The sequence below is a fragment of the Toxotes jaculatrix genome, chromosome 24 (genome assembly GCF_017976425.1).
Source record: "Toxotes jaculatrix isolate fToxJac2 chromosome 24, fToxJac2.pri, whole genome shotgun sequence".
Taxonomy (NCBI): Eukaryota; Metazoa; Chordata; class Actinopteri; family Toxotidae; genus Toxotes; species Toxotes jaculatrix.
The window spans coordinates 11,158,076-11,178,907 of record NC_054417.1 but is presented as its reverse complement, the minus strand read 5'-3'; the positions used below and the strand labels follow the sequence as shown (position 1 = coordinate 11,178,907).

At 41.0% G+C, this 20,832-nt stretch overlaps 1 protein-coding gene across 3 annotated transcripts in view; it reads right to left on the bottom strand.

Annotated features, from left to right (window-relative positions):
- Positions 1-19,725, bottom strand: part of runx1 (RUNX family transcription factor 1) — a 34,445-nt gene extending 14,720 nt beyond the window's left edge. The window contains exons 1-2 of one of the 3 annotated variants that reach the window (XM_041032567.1): positions 19,336-19,725; positions 17,762-17,871 (exon numbers count right to left, since the gene is read on the bottom strand). In XM_041032567.1, the coding sequence (XP_040888501.1) occupies positions 17,762-17,819 (58 nt within the window). In that variant the 5' untranslated portion in view covers positions 17,820-17,871; positions 19,336-19,725. Of the gene's footprint in view, positions 1-649; positions 1,206-17,761; positions 17,872-19,335 lie in introns of those variants that run through there. The other 2 variants (XM_041032569.1, XM_041032568.1) reach the window with 2 other exon arrangements.
- Between the last annotated feature and the right edge of the window lie 1,107 nt (positions 19,726-20,832).

Below are 20,832 nucleotides of genomic sequence, written 5' to 3'. Positions count from 1 at the left end.
CCTAAACCAAATCTATAGGAATTTTTTTCACATTTTAATTTAAAGAAACTGAAAATCTAATCACACATTATATAAAGCATATAGTTATTAGTAGTGATATTAATGTTAATTTACTTTAATTTACTTAATGTTTATAGAAAAAGTTTCTCCTGTTTATATAATGCAGCACAGTGTAGTTTAACTATAGATTTTAAAATTGAGAAGTAATAATATAAATGAGGCTGTCCGTGTTTGTGTCTGTGATTTATGCACATCTAAGAGAAGGGAAAAAAAAGAAGACGTTATTAAGCTCAGACTGCGGAGGAGGTTTCAAACAGGACGCGCACAGCCGCAGGAAAGCATATCTTAAGTTTCTGTTTATGGCTTTATTTTTTAAGACTTTTTATCAAAACAGATCAAACAAATCATAAACTCATCATCCACATGGGCTCATGACTCTTATATACTGAAATGGTTATTAACCAATGCGTAATAACGCAGAGGAAGGAGTTTATGATTCTGAAATGATTTTGGTGTCGATTCTTTCCCCTTCTTTTCACCCTTGAGGCATTTTTGGTGCCTTCAGTGACGCTAATTCTTATTATAAAGCGTGAGAAAATATATATAGAATAAATAAATATAGATAAATTCATAAAGAAATGACTGGTACCGTATTTTGCATCCCACAGGAACACCATTTGTGCGCCACAGTGCGTCCGCACACGTCCCCTACTCAACTTCCCCGATCTTCTTCAGATTAAATTTCTGTATATCTGTGTTGCAGATTCTCACGTTGTCCACCTCTTGTTACTTGTCCATTAAAAAAAATATATATATGTAAAAAAAATAAAAGATAGAAATCGCCGAGTTGCTGCGTCCGGACGCGCCGGATATCAGCCTCTGTGCGTAAAAGCCCGTCGCGACAGGATCTTTAAAGAGGATTTGGATTTTCTTTTGTCCTCCATGCAGAACAATAATAATTAAAAAAAAAAAAGTCACTCTAAGACCTGTGATGGATTCTGAAAAGTCTTCAAAGCTCCTTCTGTGTCCTCGCAGATGAAATTAAGCCTCCGCACATGGCTGACGCCAAAAGTGAAAGGAAACGGACAAAGCAGGAAGAGAAAAGTAAAATTCAACTAAATTTGCTTTAAGTCTTTTGTCTTTTTGTCCCCGTTAGACACAGTCCGCGTTATGTCTCTCTATGTCTCCACCTATGTCTCTCTCTCTCCCCGTCTAATGGATGAATGGACATGCAGTCTGACAGCGCCAGGCTTTTTACTGGCAGAGCCGCCTATTTGCATTCTCATGCACTGCGCAGCTCTCAGCCAATGAGAGTGCTCGCCGGTGGCTGTCAGTGGAAAGGCAGCGACCAATCAGCGTTGCGTCCGTCTGAGGAGGCGGGTTTAGGGAGAAAGAGAGAAAGAGCGGACTGCAGCTCCTTAAATGCGACAATTCAGGTATAAATACTGACAACAGGCATAAAAATGTTATTTTAACTTAAAATACTAAAGTTAAATTAAATAAAAAGTCTCAAATCAAAGTCTCAAGTCAAAACTTATGAAGTTCATGCAGGAATTCCTTCCTGTTTTCTTCTATTTGTTCATGCAAATGTATATAATTTAATCTAAAACACTATCTAGTATTTTATACAACAACCTAAAGTCTCATATTCCAAACTGACTGATTTCCACTCATTGACTTAGACTGGTTAATATAACTAAAAAGCCAACACTGGCTAAAAGTACCAGATGTAGACAATAGGGGGCAGTAGGTGATCTAAGTCCTGACCCTGTCCTCTTGCCAGTGAATGAACAGCAGCACCAAACTGAATTAATTTTTAAACCTTTTTTTCTAATTTAAATATCATTCACTTAAAGCAGTTTATGTTTTATTTATTTGAGATATTCCTCGACAGATTCTTAGGTTGTTTAATGGTTCTGTTTAGGTTGTTTTTGGGGTGAAATCATTAATTTTAAATGTATAAGATTTTTTTTACATATGGCAATTTATAATTACATTTTGGTTTAATCCTGATTTGTGAATATATTTTGTGGGTTTTTGTTTTTTGTTTTTTTTTTTTTTGCCCATTTGCTCTTTTGCCCATAATTACAAGCAATAACGCTTGATGTCAAAAAAAGAAAATTTAATAATCACATTTGTGAAGGGAGTTTGGTATTATTTTCTCTTACAACAAATGAGACACGAAGTGAGGTAAAGCAGCAGCTTGCATCCCAGAATGCATCCTGATGTAACTCATCTTTAACTTACATTTAATCCACTGCTTAGGTCACATGACTGGACTGACAGAACATTGCCTGATTGGACAGAACTCTGGCTCTGTCTCTTCTTCCTAGTAGCACAGATGCTGAGGTTTTGTTCAAATGTGCGCAGCCTTCTTAGATTTGAAAAAATTGTGTGTAGATGATGAATCTCAACTTGATATCCACCTGCGCACATATACCACAGATTTCAACTGTAGCACATGGTCTTCATCAAGAGCTTCTCTCTTTTCTTTAAATCTAGTTTTCAAATTTCAAAGAGACGAACCCAAACCAAATAATTTCATCAGTGCTTTCAGTTCTGTGGTATTTAAATTTCAACATCAGCTGATGAGTGGTGATTAAATTCCACCGTAAAATTTGTATGGACCCTGGCTCAACAGTAAAGTTAAGGTTAAAGGTCAAGTACACAACATGCCCGTTTCAACAGTGCTCTTTCTGAGAGTCAGTCGATTTGATTTAAGTAAACTCAACATGCTGTCGGAGGCATTTTAGGGAAATGCCAGTCTACCTCTGCATCCATCCCTCTTGTAGCCAAAGGGGGAATGATAAAAAATGTAAACCACTCCGCTCTCATACCCCAGCTCGAGATGCCCTCGGAAATATCTATTTTTCACTCCCTCGTCGCAGGGCCTGTTTATGCTCTTCTTTCTTTTTCATTCTTTACCTTATATTCAGTGTCATTTACTCCACAAATGCGTGTTAAACCTGCAGGTGAAGCATTTCTGTCGACCTGCAATTTCAATAAAGTTTAGTGTCATTGGATCTGACGCTGAGTGTTTATTCTAATGTAACCATTATAAATAATTCAAATACTAAAGGATGCTTTGTAACTAAATACGTATGGAAATTTTAGGCCTGATGCCAAGTATACAGAAGTGAGTTTTGAGCTCATACACTCTTTTATCATCACTTATATATTTTATTATTCTGAAAAATAATATTTCAATATGATGAGACAGTGTCAAATTTTAATATGTATTTAAAAATATAGAATAATTGATATTATTACTAAATATTTGTGCATGAGGGGAATACTACAAATAAAATATGGCACTGATGTGTAAAGAGACAAGTGAAACAGAGGGAGAGAGTAAGGAAGAACAATCAGGACAGAAGGTGAGGAGTTGGATTTCACTCAGCGAGCGTTTCCTACTGCCTGGGCTCATTGTTGTCCTCCAATCCATAATCAATACCTAGTCGCAATCACCTATCAAAGCTATCGACGCCAGCATCCCTTCATATTATTGGCGGCATTATCAGAAAGACTGTGACGTTAATTCAATCCAATGAATAAATAAAAGATTAGTCAAATTCAATAGAATGACGAGATAATGTAGATTTTCTGTTATAGTTATAATTATATAGAAATAGTACTGTTTCTAATAGTTTTAATTACTATAATAATATATATTATTCAGGCAATTTTATTAATCAACAAAAGAGACAATATGTCACGCGTTTGAAGCTTCAATCCAGCAAATATAAGCATCAAGAATATGATGACCAATCAGAATCTTCAGCATTTCATAACTAGAACTTGCTCCTGAGCAACTACTAGTGCAGCTGGTTAAATTTCAACAATAGCAGCATCTCAAAAGTTCCAAAAATCAATTGTCAAAAATACTGGTAGGTTAACAAGGTTCCCATAAGCCAGTTTCTGATTGTTCTCTGCCTAGTGTCACCTTAAAGTCAATGCCAACTTCAAGAACAGATAGAACCTTCTCACAAACACAGTGGAACCAGAGAACACGTGTCCATGAACTACTTGAACAACACCTAAAACTCTTCCAAAGAACTCCTGAAACCCATCATGTACGAAAACTCGTATGAAAACTTCTTTGAGGGTTTGTTATTTTCATGAAGTGCTTGAGGATTAATACACGACAAGTTTCTTGGAACGACACGATCACATAAACAAACGCGAATTATTGGATGTTTCTGGTTGCAAATTGTGTGAACACAAATGGAAAACACAACAAAAACATACATTTTGTAGTTAAAAGTTTGATGCAATGGAAACAAAAAAAAACCACGCATGGAGAGACGTGACGATGATGACGACTCGTGAGGTGTCAAGAAGGAATTAGCTTTACCGAAGAGTCCGCTGCCTGTCCGGCCTTTCCTCATCAAGTACATGGCCCAGGACAGGGGGCCGGAGCTTGAGAATGCCCCAGGGTTCATGCTTCGATCCGGGGTGCAGAAGCAGCAACAGCTGGGGCCAAATTTCCAACACCCAAAGGGGAGAGAGAAGAGGGCATCAAGGAAAAAAAAAAAATAGAAATAATAATAAAAGGGGGAACAGAAATGGGAAGAAAAAAGGAAAAGATAAACGAGAAAAAGAACTTTTCTAAACTTTTGTTTGTCCAAAGTCCAAAATTTGCGAACACTCGAGAGATGGTTCGGAAAAATTATTCGCCAAAGATGAGCTCCAGCCTGTCCTCACCTTTTATAGCCCCTCATTCATCTCCCCCAACACCCTCCCCCTCTCCCTCCATTTCTGCCTATATGCCAGTAAAAAAACTGAGGGAGCAAGGAGGAGGAGGAGGAGGTGAGGAAGCACAGAGAAAACCCAGTCAGGCTTAATTCATTCCCTCCTTCTCTAAAGCGTAGCCATGGGGGACACGACTCCACTTTGCCCTCAGGCTCTTTAAAGCTGCTAATTTCATTTAGCTCCTCAAATGATTTTCTCCCTCTTCTCTCCCTCCTTTCTCCCGCCCTCATTCCCTCCCTCCTCTTCCTCCCTCTTTGGAAGTTCTAGTTGAATTGAGGTCACACAGTTTTTTCCCTTTTTCGACGGAAGGTTTGTGTTATCTTAGAAAATGATCTATAATTTGAATGAACATTAGGGTGATTTAGACCAGAGTCTATTCATTTTTCGTGCATTTCTCCTGTCTTTTGTTGTTCACATTGTGCGGTAGTTTTGATTGTGCTCTGGCATTTACTAACGCAAAGTTGCAATTCCCTGACAAAGATTATTGTTGTGCATCTTCATTTGAGCTTGACAACTTTCTTTTCAACTTAATTCTTGAGACTTACTGTTTTTGATAATTTTTTAAAAATTTTATTTGTTATAAGTGAAATAAGAGTTGAAGCTAAATTGAGATTATGCTACCAAACCTCAAGGTGACCACTGTGACATGCACACACTGGTGGACACTGAGCTTCCCACACTGACTCTCCCAGAGGCCCCTTTGGCTGGTGATATCACCACAAAACTCCCTGTGTGTGTGTGTGTGTGACAGGGAGTGTGTGGGACTGATGGAGGAACAGCTCCCTGCGACTCTCCGTGGCAACCTCAGACCAACAGTGTGTGTGTGTCGGTAGGTTATGGTGAGCCACAGTGGTCGTCTGAGGTGTGTGTGTTCATACTGAGCCAAATCTAAGTCTACAGAAGCTTTTTTTTTTTCAGTGTGTGTGTCTGTGTGGGTTGATGGCAAAACCTCGGTGTGGTTCTGGACGCACAACTGGTCTGGTTCAGACCACGAAAAATACATTTTCCGTTTGACTTTCCAGAATAAGAAACCAAAATCTTCATAAGATGAGTTTAATAAAACTCAAGGACCTTTTCTAAAATTTTCAGAGATGGAAAAACAAAGTTTTATACAAATACATATTAGCATAGATTTGTAAGATTGCCACAGAACAGGATTTTTTTTTACAGGGTCCTGGATGTCAATTAAATGGTCTGAGACCTCCTGAGACCCCCTCATATTTAATGGATACTATCATTTATTGTAATATATAAATTGAACTCAGACATATTCTACTATTACAACTGTGTCAGGAAATTTACCAAATTAATGGTTTTAGGAAAATGAAAATAAACTAAATTAATTAATCAGCATAATGTGCAACTACGGGAGTAACAGAAGGAAAATCTACAAAGGGATTATGGGAAATTTATGGAGCAGTGAACAGGAAGTTTCTCCTGTCTTCATAAACGTGTTAATAATAGATATTATATTTTATGTAACATATATTTGTATTTAAAGTTGGATTTAAAGAGGAAATGATGCTAAACACACTATAATTAATAAACTCTTCTGTCTGTTTCTCTCTGTCTCTGCCAGCGGCTGTCTGTACCCGTCGTCCCTTGAGCTGAGGCCACCCTGAGGCCAGTGACAGTGGCACGGTAAGGATCAATGCCACACACAAACACACACTTGCTGCCACCCTGAGCGAGGGATCAATAGAAGGAAAGACAGAGTCTGGGGAAAAGGAGACATCCTCTGGTTTTAACTCTCTGGTTGCTCATCAGCAACTTTAACACCTCACAGTTCATCGCAGTCTATTTAAAGCATAATCCACCCACAGAGAGAGGTCCAATTATTATTCATTTGCTTTTACACTTGCTAGAGTCAAACATGATTTGAAAATGTGAATGATTCTAATCGTTCGTACATTTAGATGTGTTTTTAAATTCTTGTTGTGGGAATTGTATACTTATATTGATCATAAAAATTGTGTGTTTTTACATGCAGTCATGGAAATGACAAAGCGCACAAATACATACACACACACACACACACACACACAGTAAAAACACTGCAAAGTTGAAGTGGATGAGTCAGTTCAGACACTTCAGTGGCTCAGTAGATTTGTATCGAAGCGCTCTCATCAATTGATCAGTTACCAATTGTCTCTAGTTAACAGAACAGCCAATTCTACCTCTCTCTCTCCCCCACACACACACACACACACACGCACGTACAGTACGTGCACACACACCTCGTCTATAATTCATGGGGTGTATTGTGCGGATGCAGTTAACTGCCGCTTAAAAGTAATTAATTGATTTTCTGACATATCAGTTAGCAGCAGCACCAAGTGACACACACACACACACACACACACACACACACACATATACACATCCAGGATAAAATGCACAGTTGCACAAGGACATGCACTCACACACATAGGCAAACACTAATATTCCTGCACTGCCACACTATAGGATTACACACTCACACTCATCCAAGCTGCAATTAAGCTGTTGTGATAAGAAATGTAACACTTTTTCACAGCACACACAACACAGTATGGAATTTTACGTTACAAACACTAACGTGAAATTTGATATACTTCTTTTTCTAATAAATATCTATAAACCCCGCAATAAAACTAATAACATTTGCGTATTTTTAATGATAAACCGTCACATTTTTCGCTCCCTCACACAACAAATCACCGCAATGAGATTAAGTTTATATGGTGCTACTTAGTCCCAGTCTGTTGGATTACTTTATGGCACAAAGGGACGTGGCTTTACGGTACTAACTATGAACGGGGAGCTGGTTGTAAAGCTTTCAGAGAATCCGTCAGCGGCAGATGGAGGGAGACGTGATAGGCTGATGGTCGCCAAAGGTCAGCAAAGGTCACTTCACTTCTTGACAGCGATTAAAGGAACTAAATTAAGAAACTGAACTCAGAATAGCCAAACCCTAACCTTAAACCTGATTCTAGCCTGAACCCTAAAACCAGGTCTGAACCCTCAGATAGTCCTCTGAAGGTGCGAGAGCTAAAATGTCCTTAAGCTGCTAAAAATGTGCAAATCTATCTATCCATCTACCTTTGTGAGGACCAATTTAGACTCTATGGAGGGGGACATTTTGGTCATTCCTCATAACAATCAAAGGGCTGTTTGAGTGTTAAGACTTGGTTTTAGGGTTCTAGGATTAGAATCGTTTTTTTTGGTCAGGGTAGGGTTAGGGCTAGGGAATGCATTATGTCAATGAGTGTCCTCACAAAAATGTTGAAGTACAAGTGTGTGAATGTGTGTGTGTGTGTGTGTGTGTGTGTGTGTGTGTGTGTGTGTGTGTGTGTGTGTGTGTGTGTGCTGAATTATTCAACCCGGCCTCTGAGATGAGAGAAGACTGGCTTATTCTTGCTAAACTAAAAATTGATTTTCTGACACAAGAAATGAAGGACAGAGAGACAGAGAGAGAGACAGAGAGAGACAGAGAGAGACGGGGGGGAGAAAGAGAACCCTACCTATTCAATCATGCACACAGTCAAAGTTAGTAAAACGTTCATTCTTTCAACCTAGAAATGGAAATAAAACGGAGGAAGACGGAGACAGCGTGCGTCTGACAGAAAGGCAGAGAGAGACAGGGCGAGACAGAGAGACAGATACAGAGAGGAAGATAGAAGTGCCTCAGGCAGTGTTTAGTGCAGTTTGAATGGCTGAGCAGATGCATTCGAGCAGAAAGCCTGGACTCACACACATGCAAAAAAAAAACAAAACACACACACACACAAAGACACACTGCAGGCTGGACACGGTCGTCACGCCTCATCGGAAAGGTTCACTGCACGGAAGTCCAGTTCTGTGAAGTCCTGACACTTGATATTTCCTCCAGTGGCAACGTTTTTAACAGGGTTTCTCAAACTCTGGTCCAACTTTCTCTCTTGCTAAGTAAAGGACTCGCTTCTTCCTGCTTTTGTGCTGATTGGACAGAAATTGCAAGGAGGGGATCTATCCGAAATGAAGGTAGCCTAGGGATACAGGACTGTAAGGGCTTCATCAGTAGGGACCACTGAGGTTAACGCGGGCTACACACACTCTTTAGGAAAATGGGTGACAGTTTTAGGTCCTGCAACTCCCCTTGTGAATCCAAAGGTGCTCTCAGATTTGGAATATATTTGGGATACGGTCACTGTAGTTCTTCTGACAAGACCTGGTCCTGCACCAGGGTCTCCTTCCTTTTAGATATGTCCACCGTGCCTAAAGGACATGCTAGCGTATTCTGACTTAGCATTGTTAGCATTCTGATTTGAGCATTTAGCTCAAGTAGAGCCTTGTTTGGTGAATCAGGACCTTTTGCATTGTGTAGCAATCTCAGTCTTGGGATGCAGGTCTAACCAAAATATGTGCCTACCTCAGTGAAGTGCCAGCTGAACTGCAGCAGTGCCTGCAGGGCCTTAGGCTTCTTACCTCCAATGGTAGAAGGTAACTCCGGTAGATAAGGTGATAGAGTGACTAACATAAAGGGATGGATTGATAGATAGATGGAGCAGCAGTAGTGGTCTGTGGATAGAGGGATGAATCCAGGGGCCCCAGAGGGTAGGAAGAGGAGGATGAGAGGAGGATCGAGGAGAAGATCCCTGAGGAAACAAGGGATTGAGTGGAGGAGGACAACAGAGACCCAGGACTGATGATGAAAATCTTTCATCTGTGAGTGTTAGATAGCAGCCATTAAATCTTAAACATGTAGGTTGTGATGTTGAAGACTGATTGGCCAAAAACTTGGCAAAAAAAAAATGGATCTTAATTTACAGTTGCTAAGTTTACTTCAACTGTGTGCCTGATTATTTATTGACAGATGCTGCAGATACATAAACTTGTATCTATACACAGCCACAAAAATCAATGATTGTCCTCTATGGCTTATATCATTTGTGACATGTGTCAGAGAAGGAGACTTCCAATCAACTAATTAACCATTCACACCCCTCAGGCTTTGGCTACTCTATGCTTTTTTGTAGCGTGTGTGTATGTGTGTGTGTGTGCGTGTGCACACGTTTGCATGCAAAGTAATGTCAAAGATTCTGGAAATGGATCATCAGAGTGGAAGGAGCTGGCGAAATCAGCCTTAACCCAACCAGTAGTCCCAAATGAGCCAATGAATAAATCAGAAGGCGTCGTCGCTAGGCGGAATTTTACAATATAAAGAATAGAAGGGTGCTAATGGGTACAGGCCACACACATCTAAAGACAACACTTTGCATTCACTTGTTAACCACAGTGCAGTGACAAATGGGGATAGCAAGCGAGGAAAGAGGGTGAGGAGGAGTTGAAAGAGGGTGAGGCGACTCCTTTGCATGACTTCTTCGTTAACCACAGGACTGAAGGGACCTCGCCTCGCCTCATGCGGGACACCCATCTCACCCATTAAGGCTGAGGGGAACCAAGTGTGGTCAGGAGGGGGGGAAAAAACTGCTTTGGATGATCGGAGGCTCTATCGATCGTCAGATGGCTGTTTCCTGTTGGTGGCTTTTCGGAACTTCGGGGAAGGTTAAAGTCAGCGGGGAAGTGTAGCGAAACAAAGTGAAGATACGTTCTTTAAAACTCAGCACTGCCAACATACTGGTTTTTTTTGTTGCTGTTGTTGCAAATGATTATACTTCTAAATTTGAAAATATATCGTTGTCACTTGATATTAAAGTAAAACAATAATGAGAATGAGATGTCAATGGTTTATCTCTGTAACCTTAACACAACTGCAACCTATGCAACATAACCACTAACTTCCTTCCCTTGCTACACACACAGACACACAAAGAGACCACACAGAAGGTTTGGCATTGGCAGAAGTCGCCATGCACGGGTGCTAAGTTCGGATTTGGTGCACGCTGTGGTTTAGCGTTAGCAATAATACTGGTTTGTGGCCGTATTTATGGTGGTTCCTCGTAATCTACCACACACACTTTGGTGAGATTTTTGGATTATATTCGCAAAAGATTTATATCATAGGAGGGTCCAACAGAGGAAGTCAGCGCACACGCCGTCCAGAGGGCGCTGATATTGAAACACTGAAGTGATTAAAAAGGCAGTTGGGAGGAAGTGAGAGGCGGCGGCGGCAGAGAAGGAGAGAGATGGAGGAGGAGAGATGAAAAAGAGGAGAGGAAATGAAGAGCTCTTTATTGGAGCTCCCTCTTCCTGCTTGCAGCTGACGGACGAGGACGGGGGCAGAGGGAGGCGCTGTAAAAAATGACCGCTCGCTCCGAGGATCCTCCAGATTGTAAGATGACGGTGGAAAAATGGCAGCAAAGTCTGTATTTAGAGAGGCTTGGATGCTCTACAGCCTTTTGACATTATTGTAACCATGATAACAAAGATTCCCCGACCTTAACAAAGTCAACAGGTGTTTTTTTTTGTTTTTTTCTAAATATGAGCTTTCACTTTCATCTGTTCTGATCATGTTTTATGCTACAATATTTATTTTAACTTAATATTTTGAAAACAGGGATGACAGAGAGATGAAAGATTATGAGTCCTTGGCTGATTGCAGATGACGAACAGGTGAGGTGGGAGAGGGAGCCAGGGCAGGGTGATTGGCAGAGTGAGAACCAGGTATGCAGCTGCAGGTCAAGAGGGAGAGCCCAGAGAGCATATGTTACACTTTAGAGGTGTGTTTCATTAGGGAAGCATCACTGAAAACACCTCTGTGCTTGTACTTAATTTGTTATATTTTTGCCCATTCACTCAAATATGTTTTTAATATTTTTTTCCAAATTTCTTATTTCCTAAAATGTTCAGTCTTTTGTTGTGACGCTCCAAATTGTGATCAGGTGCTTCCTGTTTGCTTTAATTACCCTTGAGATGTGTCTAGAACTTGACTGGAGTCCACACGTGTGTGTGTGTGTGTGTACATATAAGGACTCACAGTTCACACTGCATGCGTGAGGACAAAGAAATGAGTTGTAACGTGCTCCTGAAACAAAGTGGCTGATGTGGGAATCTGAGATAAAAAACCAGCAGCTGAGTGTTGACATTTCTTGCAGCGGGAGGTGCAGAGATCAAACGGCAGCGCTGGGTTGTGTGATGTGTGGCCAGATCTCCACATGGGAGCCACTGTGTGTGTGTGTGTGTGTGTAGTAAGGAAGACAGACAGATGAATCCATAGATGGAATTCTGTGCTTAATTCCCAGGCTTCAAAATAAGAGCCAGAGATCACAGCTGGACAAATGACCCATCTCACACACACACACACACACACACACACACACACACACACACACACAAACACAAACACACACATTCACATACATACACACACAGCTAAAGACAGAGTTAAACTGAAGGAAACATAAGACCAGTAGAAAGAATAGAAGACTTTACTGAGTCCTTATTAGGCCTTTTATTGGTGTGTATCAGCATGATTGTGTGTTTGTGTGTCTGCGTGTGTGTTACATATGCATATGTCTGTGTCTGTGTGGCTCCAAAGCGCTGAATCATAATGATTATAGCAGACAGCTCCTCAGCGAGACTGGTATAAAACCTTTAATAGTTGGACGGCAGGAGGTGACGCACACCTCCGCACAAATGCACACACAGACACACACAGACACACACACACACTTTCCTCTGGAGTTGAGGAAAAACACTGTTGTACATTTTGAAATCTACTTTTTCCAACTGTTTTTTTTTTTTTGTCCTGCAGCTTAGCTGGAAATTAGCTAGAATGGAAACAACTTCTTTCAGAAAGCATTTTTTCTACATCTACTCATGCTCCCCAGAAGGTGACTCCTTCTAGTTTTTGGTGCCTCCCACCCCCTCTACAAAACCCTGACCCTAACCGTGATCCTGATCCCCAAGCACCACATCCCCACTTGTACTCCAAACATACAAATCTAACAGGCCAGTTGTTTACAGAGTTTACAGGACACATTCCTGTTCCCCAGAGCAGGACTCTGTCAGGTTGCCATGAGTTAAACTGTGCATGTTCATGTTCCTGAGAGGATGAACGCATTATATTAACATTTTCTTATGAGCTTTCCTCTGCGACCTCCCTTGCTATGTAGCAAAATAGCCTGAAAATGCTAATTTAAATGGTTTTCTGTGTGGTTTCTGTGTCACTTGCTTCCCAAACCTGCTAAGTCCAACTAGTTGATGCCAGGAGGGTGAAAATAAACAAACGCAACTTAAACAGCGACCTGTTGAGCAACATTAGTCGGTAAACTGAACAGAGGAGAAGGAGGGGTTTCTGGGAAAACAATGTTGTTATTTTCTCATAAGTCCTTCCTTGCTCTCTTTCATCTATCCACCCTTTTTTCCCCCCCAATCCTTCTCACTCACTTCCCAACATCAGCAGCAGCACAGTGGAAAACAGTCATCCTGGAAACTGGAAAAACTGGAGTCCTCTGGAATTTTATCTCCCTTCATCTCATTTCATTCCACTTATTTTCTTAATTAAATCGACCATTTGACATAAAAGTAGATGCATTTTATTTTTTTGATCAAATGAATAACATTCATAAAATTCTTTCAATACAGGAAGTACTGTTTCCTTTATGATGTGATGTAAAAAGTAACACTTTGGACAAGATGGGGACACCTTGGACAGGTCTCTCGTCTTCTCTGCACCCCCCCCCCCCCCCCCCCCCACCAACCCCCAATGCATGTACTTCCTTCCTGTCAACGATCTCTGTTCCTCTCCTTGCGCTTGTGTTTTTTTTGTTTTTGTTTTTTTCCTCCAGCTTGTTTTTGGGTTTTTTGTGCACACACACACACACACACACACACACACACACACACGCACACACACATACACACACACACAAAGCCACAAACCAAGCAGAGTTTTACAATATATAACCACAAGAGAGGGCTGCTGACTGGACTCTCTCTCTCTCTTTCTCTTTGTCTCTATATGTGTGTGTGCACATGACTAGCACAGTAAGAGAGGAATGGTGTGTGTGTGGTTTACCAGCATGGCTAACCAATACACTGTAAATGCAAAACTGAATACCACAAACACACACACACCACCAACAACAAAGCGATACTGCTGTGTTTATGCATCACGCTATATGCTATAGATATTCAATGCAAATACTTTTCTCTGTGTGATTTGACTGTAGACATTTAAATAAATGAATAATTAAGAGGATCAGTGTGTGTCTGTGTGTGTGCGGTGTGTGTGTGTGTCTGTGTGTGTGCTGTGAATGTGAGGTCCTGTCTTTGTAACGGCTGCTCTGTCACACGCATCCTCCTTGCTTCCTTCTTCCCTCACTATCTTCTGTCTGTTATAGCACTCACTCACACACACACACACACACACACACACACACACACACACACACACACACACACACACACACACACACACACACAAAAGGAGCCAACAGACATTTTGAAATAGCGAAACAGCCTCTGTTAGTTAAGTGTGATTGGGCAAACTGAGCTGTTTTGTGTCCTACTTAAAGGGAAATTCCAACATGTTTTGTTGTTGCGCCTTTCATCGGCAACCGACAAGACGCTGCACAAACCAAACAAAACAAACAGACACTTCACACACACGTCTTTGAATTACATCTTGATACACAATCTGCAGACGTAGCGCAACCGCCGTCAGTTATGTCACCGCTCACATCAGCAGATTTTTAAGCGAAAATCATTGTAATATTCCTTTAACATCGCAGCTAGGATTGGTTTACACTATAGCATGTGACTAAATAAGATTGATAAGTGTGTGTCAACAGTTATTTTGCAATGATACCGGTGTCAACATAAGGTTCAGGGTCCTTCGAAGGGTCACAACATGAACCTGAGGGGGTCATGATGATTTAATGAAGAGAGGGAAACAAAAACAAGCTTCTGATGCAAACTTTTATTTGTTTGTTTGTTTGTTTGTTTGTTTGTTTGTTTGTTTGTTTGTTTGTTTGTTTGTTTGTTTGTTTGTTTGTTTGTTTGTTGGACAGCTTTATCTCTTTGAAAGTGAAAATATAAGTATAAATTTATCAGACATATTTTAAAAAGTAAAGTTTTAAAAAGTTAAAAATCAGTTTATTGACTAGATGATTAGTTTATTATTATTGTTGTTGTTTTTTAAATCTTGTTTTGAGAATACATGCACTGTGCATGTGTATACATGCATGTGAATTCATATGCATGTGCATATACTGTATATTTGCATTTATAGTGCATACATATATTTGCATATACGCCTAGAATTTTCTGAATTTATAACTGCTGTGTTTTGCGCAAACTTAAATAATCAAGTAATCATTTATAAAGTAAAAAAAAAATCAATCAATCAAATCAAGGTAATTAATAATAAAAATATTCTTAAGGTCAAACTGGATCCTATCCATCATTCTGGACTTCAGAGTCCAGCATGAGCCTGAAGTCAGGCTGGCACAGGCCTAACTCTAACACTTGTTTGACACTTCAGTAAGTTATATGTGTGTGAGAACGCTCATATATTTGTGTTGCGTGAGAAAATATAAGTAATACACAAGTGTCTGGACGTGGGGCGCACGCTGAGAGTCGGCATCACCTCCTTTTAAAATCAGCCCAAAGCAGACCTGTGGAGTTTCCTCTGTTAAACTTTGCCTTCTCCTGATAACACACACTCTTTTTTTTTGTTTTTCTGGCTCTGTGACACACACACACACATACACACACACACACACATTCAAAGCAGGTGTAGCCTCCAGATAACCAGAATCAGCCCTGGACAGGCGTGCGCTATGTTTGGCCGAACAATGTCGACAAGTGGAGAGTGGTTGACGAAGTGCGTGGGTCGGATGGGTTTAGATGCGATGAGCGGTGTAAATTAAGAGCGATGGCAGAAAAACAGGCTTCAAAACTGTTTGATATATGAAGTGAAGGAAGGGAACAATGTGAATTCAACACACAGTGATCGAAAAGCGAGAAAACAACTTGGAGTGGATTTCGTTTTCAGCCAAAACGCGCGAGATGTGATATATAGACTGGGAAAGGAGGGATGGAGGAGGGGAAAAAGCAAGGAGGAAAGAGTGATGTGAGGCTGATGTAGAAGAAGAAGAAGGAGGGGGAGTAAAGAGACAGAGAAAAGAAATTAATAAGCAAACAAGTTTGATAAAATAAGATACTGATTTAATTCCTGTTAATCTGGATGAGGTCCGAAGCAGATAACACCAAGTGTTACTACTGTAACACACACACATACACATATGTAGTGAACTGATAAAGCTGCACAAAAGTGCGTCTGGTAGATTTGTTCCAAAAGTGAGGACGGACTAACAGACACACACATGTGCACACATGTGCGTCAAGTAGACCGAGGTGACAACTGGACGGGCAGAGTATCGACTATGACATAACTGTAACTGCTCACCAATAACCAATAGGACAGAAGGAGGTGGGAACCAATCAGAGATGAGAGATGAGAGTCTAATTCTTAACTGACTTCTTTTGTCTCTTAGTGTGTGGACATACACTGTTACAGCCTTACAGCGAAAGATAAACTCTTTAAATAAGGACGGACATTGTGTTGCGCGTGCAAATGTGTGTATTATAACACCTTAGAGTTAAGGGTGATAAAGTTGGTGATGCTGTGCGCAACTGCAAACCAGCCAGTGAGTCGGTGCAACTGCAAACAGTGATGTCAGAAGTGAGAACACACAGTCGTTTACTGTGCAAACTGTTTATAGCGCTGAAGCAAGAGCTTGACAGGAAACACACACATAGACACACATGCACGCGCACACGCTTACGTCGATGCCGCCTGTCACAAAGTGTTCTTGAGAATTTCCGCCACGCTGAACGACCACAGTTAAAAAAACAGGCGTGCAACAACATCAAGTTTCAGGAAACAGTTTTGGTTTTTTTGGTTTTTTTTGGCAAACTATCTAATATCTCAACCACTATTGTGGTGATATTAATTCAGCGCAACAACTGAAAAACCTGAAAGAAGATTTTTATCCGTTGTCTAACTGCAGCACTGCAATTTAAAATGTAGGAAGACTTTTGTTGTGTTAAGTAAGAATGCCTTTCTGTGACTTATTGCGTAGTTAACCAGTGATTTTCAGTATGAAATACAGTATGAAGTACGTATTTCAGTATGAAATAGAGGCAGTGTTTGCATGAGAGTTGCATCAGGGCTGCTGGTGCAAAATCAAAATAAAAGACACACAACACCTAACACATCTAACACAGTAAGTTTATCCGCTTTTTCCTTGAAATCAGTTGCTAAAGCTCTGCAGAAGTGAAGGGAAGTGGGTTCACCCTACGAGTGACACCTTCCTCGTTATGTGCAGTTATCTGATCGAGCGCAGGTGTGAAAATATCGATCGGCGCAGCTTTAAATCAACATATAAATCGAGACGAGTCCACGAGGAGCTACAACCGTCCCGAAACCATTGACTGTTTCGCTTGTTCTTCCTCAAAAGAACACGAATGTCACGCGTCTGCTGTCAGATCCAGTGCAAATATATCTGAACGTGCATAAGTGTCTCCATAGGCGAGTAATTGTGGAAAGATCATGACTTTAAGTTGAGTAACATGGAGACAAACCGGTGCTGGGAAAGCAAAGCAGACATGTGTAGTCATTTGCACAGCTGCTGGTTGATGAAGCAGGAAGGAATGCCCTGCTACATTCCTCACCCTCCTCCCTACTGTCATCCTCCCTCTCTTAGGTAGGGGTGGGAAGGGGGTGAAGCTGTGCAGGAGCATGACACCGGGACAGCAGGTGTTAAACCGACACCTAGTGAAGCAACAAATCGTGGGAATCAAAACTCCTGGGGAAAACTTAAGCACTGAAGAACCGTTCTACCCTTAGAACCCTAGTGGAATGCTAGAACCTTGTATTTAAAGCTGTAGAATGAACCTCTGGTTCATGGGATTGTAGCTGATTGTGCTTTAAATGTATTGTAGCAGTTTGAGTCCTAAATTCAGCTCACTGCTGATGCTTTAAAAGTCAAAGATAACGTCTTAAGTTTGTGCCAATGCAGCTTTAACACAAAGGAACAACAAAAACACACACACACACACACAAAAAAAATACACTTACCTCGCAAAAAAGCTGACTGATACGACGACAGAGACTCAAAGATGCTGTTGGATGCCATGAAATTATTGTTTTTGAATATTTCTTCCTCTTTTCCTCTTTAAAAAAAAAATCTGTACAAGAACGCACACATAGATATACACAAAAGACACACACAGACAATATAAGGTCAATAAAGAGATCCTCCAGCAAGCTGAAGCATAAACATTCACAAGCAATCTCTTAACCACAAACCACATCTATCTACGTGGGAGTGTACGTGTGTGTGAGAGGGAATGCATGTAACGTATGGAACTCTGATTCTCACAGTGTTAATTACACCAACGCGCCATGTAGAATTTACACAATAAAATTCAGAAAAGAAACTAACATAAAATGCACCCACATAAGATAAAGGTAACGTGTGGGATGATTTCTGGTTAGCCTCGTTGGTGTGTCATTGCTCGTTAAGGATGTGAGGTCACTTCCTGTGTGCTCTTGTTGTGAATTTTGAGTTTCAGTGAGCCGGGGTGCAGTTTTATAATTAGATAAAGAGCTTGTGAGATGCGCTCGAGCACTTCATGTGAAAATAAGCTAACTAGCTGATAACTGTTCCAAGTAACCAGAGGAAAAGGTTCTGCTTTAGAACTGATTCAGGGCTCTGAAACCAGGTTTAATTGGTAGCCCTGTTGGTTGCCCCCACGTTAGCCATATTAGGCCTCCCGACCTAAAAACGACAGCAGCAAGACCAGAGAGCTCCAATCTCAGATTTTAGCCTTGTGATTCTGTGCTTGCTCTCCTGCAGCCATACCTTCTGCCATTTCCTGCTGTATCTCCTTCAAATTAAAGGCTTTCCACTGGTAAACCACACTTGGATGAATGTTTTTTTTTTTTTTTTTGGTCAAAAAGGCTAAAAGAAATGCAGTGTATTTGGCACAGAGATCAGCTTGGTTTAGTAGCATTAGTGATAGTTTTCAATTTTAAAAAAAGTGCACAACAACGTACGGACAAACTTATGCTAATTGTAATGCTAAATCATCCTGGAAAAATGATTTACATCATACTAGTGTGTTTTTTTTTAACTTATATGTTTCTTTAGTCAAAATTTTAAGAAGAAATTAACTTATATATTTTCCTGTAATGACAACCCCCCCCCCGCCCCCCCACACACATTTTTGCACCGACTACTTTGTCCTTATATGCACATTAATAGGGGATTATCATTGTTTCCTTATGCATAAATTTGAATTTAATGGTTGCAGTTGCTCGCAGCTAAGCTAAGCTTGAGTTTGGAGGTACAAAATCATGGAGAGCATAAGACTAGGACTTGTGCCGCTCACATGAAGCTCACGTCGTCATCATATTTTGAGAATGGCAGGTGGCAGGAAGGAATGAATGGGCGATGTGAAAGTAAGATGATGCATCAGCCCCAACTGTGGTCTCATTTGCTTGTAGCGAGCGCGCCAAAGCATCTGAAAGAGTTTGAGGCCGATGCCTTAAAAGCAGTAAAGGTTACACTTAAAGATGTCATGGCAACAGAGGCAGGTTCTTAAAAAAAAACAAAAAAAACACATGAAGGCGATTGTGGTTGTTCTTACCCCAGCTGAGGTGTCCCGGTCCTGGGCAGAGGTCGTGGAAAAAGATTCCTTGTGACTCAGATGCTGAATAATCCACAAACCACTTTCATTTTCTTTCCTTTTTCTTTCCCTGCTTATGGGATCTTTATTCTGTGTCTTGTCTTACTCACAGCTCTTTTCTGCTTCCGCTCTTTCTCTCTGTTGCCATCTTCCTTTATCTCTCAGTGCTCTTTATGACTCTCTCTCTCTCTCTCTCTCTCTCTCTCTCTCTCTCTCTCTCCCTCTCTGGTTTTGGTTTGTGGTTCTCCAAATCCCCTCGCTGATGACTTTTCGTCTTCGGAGTTGACTCTGCTCCCTGACATTCGGGACAGAGATCGTCTTTCTGTCGATATCACAAGACACCTAGTTTGGTTTCTATTAATCTGGCATTGTGGCTTTGGAGTATGCATGTATGTGTGTGTGTGTGTGTGTGTGTGTGTGTGTGTGTGTGTGTGTGTGTGTGTGTATGTGTGTGTATGTGTGTGTGTATAATCAAACCAACCACCTGCCCCCCTTCAGCCAACAGTTTGCACTGAGGAAGTAGCTGTGGTTAGAGCGAGCGAAAATGGAGGGAGAGGGCGTTGTGGTGTGTGTTTCTGAGCACCCATATGTGCGTTTGTGGTTTGTGTGTGTGTTTGTGTGTGTGTGTGTGTGTGTGTGTGTGTGTGTGTGTGTGTGTGTGTGTGTGTGTGTGTGTGTGTAGCAGGGGTTTAGAGAGAGTGAGCGGATCACCTCTACTCCACCGAGCCTCGACGCAGGTCAGACTTTTCAACCGCTGGGACCTCGAACGACAACAGCAAATTGAAGAGAGAAGTTTAGTCCATCTCAAATATCATTGGTGATATATTAATTATAGATCAACTTTTCTTGATGAGACTAACTCTGATGAGACTACAAAGTGCAACACTAAATTTCCGGAGTGATTTTAGGACACTTTTATGGGCTTGACGCACAAGGCGATGTAGATTATATCGCCAAAAAAATGCAATGCTAATGTAATTTCATACATTTTTTCTAAACATAGAAGAAAGCATCTATTTGTTTTGTTTGTTTCAGCCATAAATATGGATGTAATCTTTCTAGTGCCCCCTAGCATGTTTGATTTCTGCAGTATGGGTGTTGATGGGGGTACCAGATGGGTCTTGATGTAGCATGCCCAAGGGCTGAGGGGGTCAATGGGGTCCCTGTTGAGATGTTATAAGGGTGTATCTAAGAATCCTGGATAGTCTTTGTGAGTGTGTGTTGACACCTGCTTGTTAAGCTATAATCAGTCTTTCCAGTGGAGGGTTGATGGAGTGCAAACACACACACACACACACATTCACGCCAACAGGCAACCTGACCCTTAGGTCCACGCCTCTTTACACCCCAACACCTGCACTGACACACTTCCTTAACTCCACCTCAAACCGCACACTCATGCACACTATGCCCCAGGACAGCTGCCGCCCCGCCTCTGCGAGGTTTAGGTTTCCATCC